This window comes from Triticum urartu, chromosome 7A (assembly GCF_056163025.1).
Source record: "Triticum urartu cultivar PI428250 chromosome 7A, HENAU_Tu73, whole genome shotgun sequence".
Lineage (NCBI taxonomy): Eukaryota > Viridiplantae > Streptophyta > Magnoliopsida > Poales > Poaceae > Triticum > Triticum urartu.
This window is the reverse complement of record NC_141879.1, coordinates 583,594,597-583,606,370: the sequence shown is the minus strand read 5'-3', so window position 1 is coordinate 583,606,370 and position 11,774 is coordinate 583,594,597. Positions and strand designations below refer to the sequence as shown.

At 40.6% G+C, this 11,774-nt stretch overlaps 1 protein-coding gene across 2 annotated transcripts; it reads right to left on the bottom strand.

Annotated features, from left to right (window-relative positions):
* Positions 1–894: 894 nt before the first annotated feature.
* Positions 895–10,982, bottom strand: HBT (CDC27 family protein). Of its 2 annotated transcripts, none has more exons than XM_048690607.2 (16): positions 10,571–10,982; positions 9,415–9,487; positions 9,228–9,337; positions 8,262–8,308; positions 8,075–8,172; positions 7,240–7,538; positions 6,375–6,521; positions 5,223–5,463; positions 4,072–4,286; positions 3,920–3,985; positions 3,302–3,421; positions 3,148–3,224; positions 2,673–2,792; positions 1,967–2,186; positions 1,581–1,862; positions 895–1,344 (listed from the first exon to the last, which is right to left on the bottom strand). In XM_048690607.2, exons 1-16 carry the CDS (start codon positions 10,673–10,675, stop codon positions 1,288–1,290), a joined length of 2,277 nt encoding a protein of 758 aa, XP_048546564.1. In that variant the 5' UTR covers positions 10,676–10,982; the 3' UTR covers positions 895–1,287. The 2 variants fall into 2 exon arrangements, with proteins under 2 accessions (XP_048546564.1, XP_048546565.1); XM_048690608.2 differs by having other exon boundaries at positions 5,331–5,463.
* Positions 10,983–11,774: the final 792 nt, after the last annotated feature.

Sequence of the window (11,774 nt, the reverse complement as noted above, 5' to 3'; positions counted from 1 at the left end):
TGTCCATGGTCAGAAAACCGTAATCATCTATTGATCAACGAGCTAGTCAACTAGAGGCTTACTAGGGACATGGTGTTGTCTATGTATCCACACATGTATCTAAGTTTCCTATCAATACAATTCTAGCATGGATAATAAACGATTATCATAAACAATGAAATATAATATAATAATAACCAATTTATTATTGCCTCTAGGGCATATTTCCAACACAACTCGCCCTCAGGCCCTTTTTTGCGCCACCTTGCCCCCAGGCGCCGATTTTAGGCGCCCCCTGGGGGGCCAACGGCTGAAGATGCTCTAACCGTTGCATCGGTTCCAACCATCGCATCTTGTTCGATGCGTCTTTTCCAAACATATATAAGCTGTACTAGTTCTATCAATCAATACAAGTTGATCTTTCACTTAAACACCTCCGTCCCAAAATATAAGAACGTTTTTCATAATACACTAGTATGAAAAACGTTCTTATATTTTGGGACAGAGGAAGTACTAGATAGAAAATGTAGGTTCAAATGGTATGCACCAGATAAGCAGACATTTTGGGAACCAAAAGTAGATCTTACCCGATCATTCCAGTTCATGTAATAAACAGGGATACAGTACAGTATGCTAAATTACACTTGAAATTTTAAATATTGCCTACTGCGGTAGAATTCTTCTTGATCTGTCAATGTTTACCAATGTGATGCCAGACTACAAGCAATAGATCAGTATGGTAACATAACGAGATGTTACACTTTTCACTTGGGTTGGATGCAGAGCCACGCATACGTTCCATCATCTCCCCACTACATGCAATGGAACAAGGCGGACACGCAGAGCATCATCCCACCTACTTGTACAGAAATGCTTCAAACCCTCGAATACAGCACCAGAGAAGAATACTGGTACTGTACAATTCACAATCTGTTTGATTCGGCATGATCTTGCCCCGGCATCGTTTTCATATTTCTCGACGATTTCTTTTGATACTCGTACAATTGTACAATGATACAGGCCTCGCTGCCAATACTCAGCTTGTACACCTAAACTACTACACATGTTGTGTTTGTGCTGTCAGTGTACAGGTTACAGCTAATGCTACAAAACTGGGTGGTTAATGGTACACTAATGCCCCAAGAGAATCCATAGTTGCTGTAAATTCTGGTTCCACATGATGTGCTTGCTTCCTTCAACCTCTGAGTTCCTCTCAGAAAGCACATTCAGGCCATGACTCGGAAGCACAAGCAGAAACTCATAGATCTGAATAAATGTCCATTTCTCAGTTTGTGCTTTAAAGTGAACTTACAGGTCATCATCCTCCATCAGTTCATCTGGAAGGTGTACTTTCTCCATTGCAGACTGCCAAACATCAGACAGTATTCAAATACAAGTAATTCAAATTGATGAGACCAGCACAGTAATGGGAAGAAATTAAAAGAAAGTGTAACAATTTAACTAGCAGTTATTATGGGACCACTCTAGGAAAAGAAAAACATAGGTTGGCTTATGTATAACAAAAAAAAATGTACTGAGGAAACAAAAAGGCAGCAAATGGGGCAGCTTGCAGTAATAAGTAAAATACGATAGTGTCATACCTTGATTATAGCAAGGTCGGCAGCGGGAGGTTTCAAATCAAGGGCAACGCCAAAGCAAAATACAGCCTTGTCGAGAATATTGAGTTGCTTGTATATCTTGCCCATAAGTGCATACATACTACTCTCATGAGGTGCAATCTCCCTTAGCCGTTCCAACTCATCCAGCGCCTCCTGATATTTTTGAAGGCCTACCAGAATTAAAGCCTTCTGATACTTAGGAAGTGGATTCTTCTTATCAGAAAATATGGCTTTCTCCATCATCTCCAATGCATCCTCATCTCTCTGTCAAAGTTCAAAATCAAAAAGACGTTCATATTTACGAATTGGGCAGAAGACAACAACACTTCAAACCAGTAACTACTTCACAGTCTTTGACAATGTCAAACCTTTAGAGCATGTAAGGCCATCCCAAGATAGCACATAAGAACAGAAGAACGGGGATTTATCTGAAATGCCCTTCTAAAATGATGCTCAGCAAACTCAAACTTTTCCTGGCGAAGGTAAACTACTCCAAGCCCATACCAGGCATTGTAGTGCCTTTCATCTACCTGAAGTGCACATCGGTAGAATTTAACACTGTTCTCGTAATCCTCCAATGCAGAATATCTGCAGTTCAAAGGAAAGACAGTAGGATCAAAATAAATTGGCAAATGATCTCAAACATTAATAGTGGATGAAATAGAAAGATTAAGTGCGGCAACTAAAATGGAAATTGATAGGTGCGTCAACAGATGTTAAAAACATGATGTATTGGTGATTAGAAATAGGATGGCATCTTGGCTCTCATCGAATCACAATTCAACCATGATATCTAGGATGTGAAGGACGTTTCCATATGTCACTGGACGACTTATACAACTGTCAGAACACATGGTCAAACTTTGGATTTAAAAGGGTCAACATGCCAGATGATCATTCATAGTTAGATAAGTACGGTTGCAACTGTGTTGGTACATCTATAGAAATTGAAGGACCTAAATGCACAACTACAACCTTCAAGTTCACAGACCCCAAGTGACAAGTCCATGAAAAGGTAAGTGCAATTACTCAAATACAAATATACGATCAATAATTATGGGAGGCAACACATACTCGTGACCGCATAGAGTGTGAGCATATGCTACTCTTGAGTCAAGCTGTACAGCACGCTGGAAGTTCTTTAAAGCAGTCTCATGATCTTTCCGCAAGGCAAAGCAATTTCCCACTGCACACCTGTTCGCATTCAAAACAAATATAGTAGAAACGGTCACATTTATGCAAGATTTGCAATTGTACACTAGATTTGTCCCATTGCCTAGCGCTGCGCTGAGACAAAGATCAATTTTTAACATCATCAATCAAAAACTGGAGAGGCCACAAATAGCTTTCATAATCCTCAACTTTCATTTCTTTTAACCCTGTGTCTAGGTCCGAACAAAAGGGAGGAACCATTGCAAAATGGAGAGAGAGAGACAGAGAGAGAGAGAGAAGTTTCCGCAAAAGCAAAAGGACAGAAGTAACAGAAAACATACTGCAGGGGAAAAATGGCCCAGCATGATTATTAACTTCTGAGAGGCAACCGACATACCATGCTTGAGGAGATAGTCGATCAACAGAAATAAGCTCCTGAGCAAGGTAACTTAGCCTCATTTCCTCATTCAAATGCTACAAAAGAAGCATGTGAGCTCGGAGCTAAATATGGTTAAAAAGTAAGCAAGTGTAACGGCAGTGAGTTCGCTTACATAAAGAACAGTAGAGTATATGTCCATTCCCTCCAACGTGCACGGTGATAATCGATGCGCTAACTCAAAGAAATGATCAGCTTCTAAATAATCGACCAATTCAAAATATGCCTTCCCAACCTGCATAGTTGACCAAAACGATAATAAGCTTATGATGCCAACGGAAATAAGTATGCAAATTAATCATTTTGTATATATCATAAAAATATTAAAATATCAACGTGTTTTCCATAAAATAAAACTGATAGTTTATTGAAGAGGAAGTCAAATATCTAACATCAATAGTAAAATGAAATTGTCAGGGATGCCCACTCATATAATAACTCTTCAGGGTCAACACTCAAGTTACAACTTTAGAAACATCATTTTACAACATACCAACAAGCAAAATAAACTATAATATTCCCAACAAATATACTAAATTAAGTCCTCAGTTGATTTAAGTCACTCCGAAGAAAACCAGAGGAAGAAAACAAAGTTGTCATCTGAAGTACTCATTTCTATGCAGACCCTATATATAATATTGCATGAAATACAATAGGAACCATATTTTTATAACATAAATCAAAAGTATGCAAAGGATTCTCCAATCATCTTGCAATACTAAACAAATTGTACCTGGCATAAGACCCATCCCGTATTAAATTGTGGCTCTGGGAGTTTCCTGTAGATTTCCAGTGCTTCCTGACCATTAAGTGAATGGAATTGGTTACAACGTTGGGTAGATGGTTAGTATTTCTGTAGTTGAAACCTGTACATCTTTAATGTACCTGGCACTTAAACAAGCAAGATAGCCTATAGCCTTCCCCAAGTGTCCGCAAAAGTCCCAATAGCTCCCTGATACCAGTCGCCATTTTGGAGTCTTGTGACAGGGTTCGCTCAGCTTTATCTTGCTCAAAGTACCTTCCTTCAGCTATACTTAAAGAAGATGAAGTTGCTGCTATATTATCTGTCCACATCTCATCAACAGCTTCATACCTGCTTCCTGAGACTCAGAAAAATAATTTGCATCTTACATGTGAAGATGACAGAGAAGGGAACATGCTGCGTTTATCCATAAAGCGCAATGCAATGGAGATTATTCCTAGGAACTAGGAAATATATAATTCTACAAAACGGTAATATGCTATAGCAAAAGCTAAGGTGAAATAGTCAGTACGATCCAGTAAAAGATAAAACAATATATGCCATTTCACAGCGACAAATTCCACAGATCTTGAAACAAGTTTACACTGAGAGAAATTGCTTTCAATATTTAATCATGATGATTTGTTTTCTACGTACGAGTGAAGTAGAATCATCATGGAATGGTTTAAGGACCCTTGGTGCCATTTACTCAACGAGAAAATATATAAAGAGATCATTTGGCAGCCAAAATTACATCGCTTTCCAGTGAAAATATATATCTTCTCAAGGATACATTCCATAAATCAAACAATACAATGTCATACCAAAGAAAAGAAATACACAATCTTGCTGTTTATAAGTTATGTAATATGTAAAAAAACAAAACCGCATGTATATAAGGACAGGCGTATGCTTAAAAACAGAGCAGATAATGTTATTGTAGTACCATAAATGCTTGAGATATAAACTGATATTAGGAGATAACATAACACTGAGATTAATGCCATGAACCAGCAAAAATCAGTAAGTAATCTTCCCCTATTTGTCAGCAACCTAAAGGATTTTTAAAATTGGTGTCATAAAAACAATATTCAAATGGAAGTGCAAGAATCATATAGATATGAGCACAAGAAACAGGATAGCAAAATGACTTAACATAACTAATTTAAACTCATAGGCAGAACAGAAACATGTAGATAAAACTGCAGATAGATCCAGAGTGCACAGATATATAACAACATGTCAACCACGTTTACATAACTAGATGGATCATCCACATTGAAATGATAATCACCTTCATCAAAATTTTCTGTAGCCCGTGGCTTTCCTTTCCTAACTTGCACAGAACGTATGGCTGTCGAACACAATTTTGATGATGTGGACGAGTTTACTCGCAATTTACCTGACGAGTGATCTGATCCATTTCCTCCAAACTGAGATATATTGGAATTCGAATTTATTGGTGTATCCCTAGATAGTCTTGCACTTCTTCGAGGTACTGAATCACCACTCGGATTAAAGAGTCTTCCAGTCACCTGAAAAGAATCCTCAAGTCTAATATCATCATAAGCAAAAAAATGAAGCATGAGATGTAAATTAAAGAATGTGCTGACTATTAGCAGAAGTAATAGAAAAGAGGGTGTACAGCCAGACCTGAAAGCTACATAACAACAACAAAAAATGACCCTACGTTAGATTGCATGGGTTATTCTAACAGACGGCAATGAGAAAAGAAAAATATTACTGAGGAAAGATCTTCAATGCACAGTAGTGCAGATTAACCAGTTTCACATCCACCGAGTATTACACCATAGAGGAACTTATAGCAACAAAATGATAACATAACAGAAAATATTAGATTATAGCAATCTTTTCAGTTCTTAATACCACCAGCTATTATCGTACTATACAGCAATACTGGAATGCGAAGAGGATAAGAAAAGAACGGATAAACAGAAACTCAGGCAAAAATCTAGCAGGTAGACAAGCATCATCAGGGTAGTACTTTAAAGGTAAGGGAATTTGCAACCCAGCTGCAACCAAGCGTACTGTGGATTCACTGGTACTAGCTACTTGCTGGTACACTACACAGCAAGGATACAGCATCCTGAATCTTCATATAGATGACCATGACTGGAATTTTACAGGCTAGAACAGCCAGGAGGTGAAGACAATGTTCACAATTAATACTGAAGCAGGCACCACCAGTTGGGCAACTGGAAAATGGCAGCATGTCATAAAGCATGATCAGCCAATGTGCATTTACTCCAGCACCATATCCTTTTCAGAGAAGAGTTGACGGGGAGGGGCCTACTGTGTTTTTATTAAAATGCAAAAAGAGGTGTATCTGATATCCCACAGTAAGAAAAACCTCTAGCAGTTCCACATATAGGACAAGAGGAACAAATAAAAATCAGATAACAGGTTCAGTTGATGAAACAACAACCTTCTTCAGCCTTGCTTCATCCAAGTATTTTCTTCTAGGTGGTTGGTTCACTGCATTAACCTTTGGTTTGGCCGGAGCATCACCACTTGTTGTATTCTGATAGGCATGGAGATTCCTAAAGAGTGGTGGTGGAACGATGCCAGAAGTCTGTCAAATGATATTAAGTAAAACACAACTCAGCCATAGAGACAAGTCAGACAGGTTACGAACTAAATCTTAAAAATGAAGGAACTAGGTGTCCAAACACTAATTCCAAGTTGTTATAACGTTACACTATTATCAGTTTAAAAAAAGAAAAAAAGGGGCAGCCTGGTGCATGTGGCTCCCGCTTGCGCAGGGTCCAGCGAAGGGTCCAACCACTTTGGGTCTATAGTACACAGCCTTTCCCTACATTTCTGTAAGAGGCTGTTTACAGGACTTTGGGTCCAACCACTTTGGGTCTATAGTACACAGCCTTTCCCTACATTTCTGTAAGAGGCTGTTTACAGGACTTTGGGTCCAACCACTTTGGGTCTATAGTACACAGCTTTACTACACTATTATCTCTTCTCCGAAAAATTATTAAACTGATATGAAAATAGTAATATGTGCTAAGCATCACAGCTATTTAATTTCTTGGGCTTTGTTAACCAGAATGATAACATGTTGCAATGGAAAAATGAACCGAAAAGGCTGTGAATAGATCAAATAGGAAGATTCTGGAGACTTTTTGGCTGCTTAACATAAGACATTTTGCCAGTGTCACCAAATGCGAAGCATAAGACATTAAGGCTGATGCTTCCTGTAACCATTGATTATAAGCATTGGTACAACTCTATATTGCCAGATAACCTAGAGAGCAGAGAATCAGTTAGGTTCTACTAACCTGTGTTACAGTTGGTGATGGACTGTCAAACTGTCCTACATTAGATTGTACACTGTTCTGCACATGCAATGCGGTTGCTCTTAGATGAGGATAACCAGGCACTTCAGCTGTGTTGTTAGCAGGCAATTGTTTTATGTGCTTAGGGCTGATATCCACAAGGCTTGCTGATACATTGGGAGATAGAACTCGATTTTCATTGACAAAGTTTGACTTCTCCAGATTTGATGTAGATGTTTGTTCCTGCTGGAGACGTAGGGCAGTTGCTTCCGTAAAACATTCATTTGCATCTTCAGCAACTCCTACAAGATGGTAACACACTTTCAGTCTATGTTTATAACGTGTAAATTATATTTTTAGAGAGGGTGAGGCCAATGAATATTTAGCCATTGTATAAATCACAAGTGAAATGTGAGATGATGAGATAGGGATGCATGCAGCACACTAGGCATATAATGAGTACAGTGGCAATGGTAATATTCTGCATAATGATTAAAAAGAATATCTATTTACTGATAACATGAAGCTAATCGAGAATGGTTGGATGCACTGCAACTTTTTTTTTTGCAGAATTTATCGCAGCAACACTCAAACGTTCTGATACACAAGATTCCCCATATTTCCAAATGTTAGGGTACAGGCAAGACAGACACTGACAATGCAATGTTTCAGAAGGTTCTTTGGAAAATCTGCATTGTATTTTCCATTCTTAACTCCCAAACAAAACGAAAACTTACCTAAAAAAACAAAAACTTCGTTGTGACTTGTGAGGACTTCTAATCAAACAGAAGAATAGACCTATTATAAAATTCCAGTTATGGATGTCTAATGCACCAACCTAGTATACACAATTCCTCATATGCCGCCCACAAAAGAGGATCTAGAGTCAAAGCTTGTGTGAATTGCTCGGCTGCAGCTGCCACTCTGCCAGTGTACCTACAGGGGGGGTGAGGTATATACAATGAACCATGTCTAACAAATCAAAACACACGGAACACAGTTCAGTTCTCCCATGAATAACGGACCTGTAAATTAGTCCAAGAAGGTAATGTCCTGTCGCACCACTTGGAACCTATACACAGGATGTAAAACAACGTAATTAACAATGTGGCCCAAAATATAAAGCAGGCAAAGATGTGACTGCTTTTTCTATTCACTAGCCATTACTTCACCCCTGTAGAATAAAATAGTTCGCCAGCAATCTTAGAAAAATGTCATGCCCCAATATAAGAGAAGGAAAAGAATGTCTGGGCAGTTTGCACCATCCCATGCAGTGTCAAGTAATAGTATTAATCACACACTGTCAATGTTTATCTGGTACAGAATCTATCATATCCACGATTTGTAATAACTAAAAGGGATCAATATAACATTACACAACTAATTTTCATTTATGGCATAGTTGGTACAATTGCTTCAACAGGCAATAATAAGTATCAAAAGGGTCTAATGTTCTTCAAGTGTAACTTTTGGAATGTACTCCCTCCATTCCAAAATAAGTTAAGCTCTAGGTTTTTCCTAAGTCATCCTTGCTTAAGTTGACTAGCTCTGTAAAAAAAATGTGCTAAGATCCACAACACCAAATACACATAGTACAAAAATATATTTCATATAAAGAATCTCAAGAGACTAATTTGATGTTCCAGATGTTAATATATCTTTCTATAGACTTAGTCAGACTTAAACAAGTTTTAGGACAAACCCAGAAATTCAATTATTTTGGAACGGAGGTAGTACTAGATTATAGGCTTTAAAATTCTTAGTGCATAAATCGTTAAAAACACAATAGATCAATTTTTCTAGTTCCAGTTCTGGAAATTACGAGACAGCAGGGACAGATGCTCTTTTTTAGAACCAGTAACATTTCATGGTACCCCTAGTTCAGAACGGAACTCGAGTTTTGGGGCAAACTTATGACAAATCTACGATCACTGCATGAGATACTTTCAGAAGCACGGGAAACACATCATGTTCACAACCATGCTATATACCTCAACATTTGGTTCATTGACTGGACACAGAGTTTCTTCAGCTTCCCGCAGTAGGTTCATTCGAAAGCATGATATAGCAAACAAGTATCGAGACTCCGGCAGCTTCTTACCTACATAGCATATAGGAAACGCTGACCACAAAAGCACTAAAAACAATTTGGCAACTAAAACAGAAAAATGGTATTACCTTTCAAAATGTGGTATGCAGCATAGGGCTGGTTGTTGTGAAGGTAGCAAGTCGCTAGCAACTGCACATTGGTCTGTACACAGGAGAAAGGCCAAGCACATTTAGTACAATATACACCTGCAAACTGATTTAGAAAATGATTTTGGTATATATCTCTTGAGAAAAAGGGTGCTATCTCTCAAATTTTGGCATTGTTGGATCTGCTTTTGTCTGTTCATCTCATTTTTTGTTACAAAGTGGAGATGGGAGCATGCAGCCCGCGCTCCTACGCTCCGCGAAATCAAACTGCAGCCCACTCTGCTCCGCACTTCCAACTCACATGTAGTTAGAGCGTTATGTGCCACTCCAGGAGGGGAGTTGCAGAGTGAAGAGAATCCAACAGGCTCTAAGAGTCCATTGTACCCTCTCTCTCTCTCCTACTCCCCTCTCTTCCACATTAGCAAATATTCTAGATCGTGCAATAGAGAGTCAGCTAATGTCAGGCCATTGTGTATGTCTCAACTAGCTTCAGATTCATCACTGCTAAAATTTTAATGCGATACACAATAAAGACCAAAAACCAGAAACTCTAATATTTGATTTACATAAACCTGGCTACTGGAGTTCCTGAAAACTACTGCAGGAAATGCAAATAAATAACTAAGCACACATGCTGCAGTTACTAAAAGAACAGGAAAAGATGGATCATATATAAGAGTAGCTGATCTAAGCTACTAGATAGCTCAAAAATTCTACAGTTGCTACCTAGAGATTTACACAAGGGAAAATTCACCATAGAGCATAACACGTTATTGTATCTATTCACCCCTAAAATCGGCTAAGTGAACTGTGAAACAGTTCCCTTCCAGGATGCGAAACAACAGCATAAATTCTCCATTAACTGTTGAGAAATCATATGCGCTGCTCCAGTTACAAACGAATTCAAACAATTTTCCCAGACAGCTAGATTAAGATGTTCATGCTCAGACTCGGTAAACCCTAGCCCGAATCCCATCGCCCAAGCTCACGCGGCCCTCGGGAGTACAAAAATAAACGCTAAACCGAACCGCGCAGGCGAAACCCGCAGTGAGGCCGCAGCCGCACACCGGCACAACGCCCGATCTAACGCCTACCTGCCCGGATGGGGGGAAGGGGGGAGGGGGGAGCGGGGCGGTACCTCGGCGGGGAACTGGGCGCAGAGGCGCTCGCAGAGGAAGACGGCGTTGCGGTTCATGAAGAGGCGGAGGCTGCTGTGGACGCGGTCCACCATTAGGGTTTCCATCGCCCGCCGCTCCCGCGGCCCCGGCGAGGAGGAGTCGGCGGCGGCGGCGCCGCGCTGCGCGAGCAGGGGGAGGAGGGGAGGGGAGAGAGAAGCGGGGGGTGGCCTGGTTTGAATCGCGACGGGTGGATTCGGATTCGAGGCCTTTCTGGGTGCGATTTTGGACCGGTGGGGGATTGGAACGAGTCGAATCCGGAAGCAGCGCGGCGTGGGTGTGAGGGAGCGTGGAGCCCTCCCCGGTGCGGTTTGAATTGTCTGGCTGCTCTGATGTGATGTGATGTGCTGCCCCCCTGCCCTGCACAGCGGCGGCGTAGTGGTGGGTATGTACGGGCCTAGGGATGGATTTATGTGCCGCAGTCCGTGGGTCTGTGACGTGTGGGGCCGGCCTGGTCTTCTCTGTTTGAACTGTGCGGGTGTGGCGTGGGGCAGGTCTGTGCGAAATGTGAACGTTGGATCAAAACAATCACGTTTGGCTCGACAGGACAGCCACGAACGAGGCATCTCCAACGCCGTCCCCTACGAGAGCCGGCCATTCTCCCTGATCTCCTAAAAGTCCGTCTAGTCCCATAAATTCTATTTCAAATGCATAGCAATATGAGAAAAAATTAAAGTGTGATGTTAATAGTGTTCGATTGCAACCAAAAGGCGGCGGATGTTTCTATTTTTTACATGCGTCTGATCTCAAAAGTATTCATTCGATGATCTATATGCAAAAAAGAAACATTTTTGCCCTGCCAAATCGGCTATCCAAACCTCCTAGCTCACTCTGTCGTTGTCTCCTCATCACCAGTCAGCTCCATCTCGACCGCCAAGTATTTCAACTTCTTGACACGGACAACGTGCACTTCATCCAACTCATTCATCCCCGTGGCCAACATCTTGGTATCCTTCGAAGCGGCCGTGAGCCTAACCCTTCTCTCTTCGAGCTTGATCTTTTTTTCTTCGGCTTGATTTTCTTCTCAATCGCCGCCATCAAGATGCTAAACCTCACGGCCTTCTTTTCCTTCTTCACGTCGGAGCGCTTGACACATGCCTCATCCTTGCTCACAAATGTCCTCGAACCTCTTCGTCATCTTGCCTGCCGCCCCTTCTCGCTTCTCCT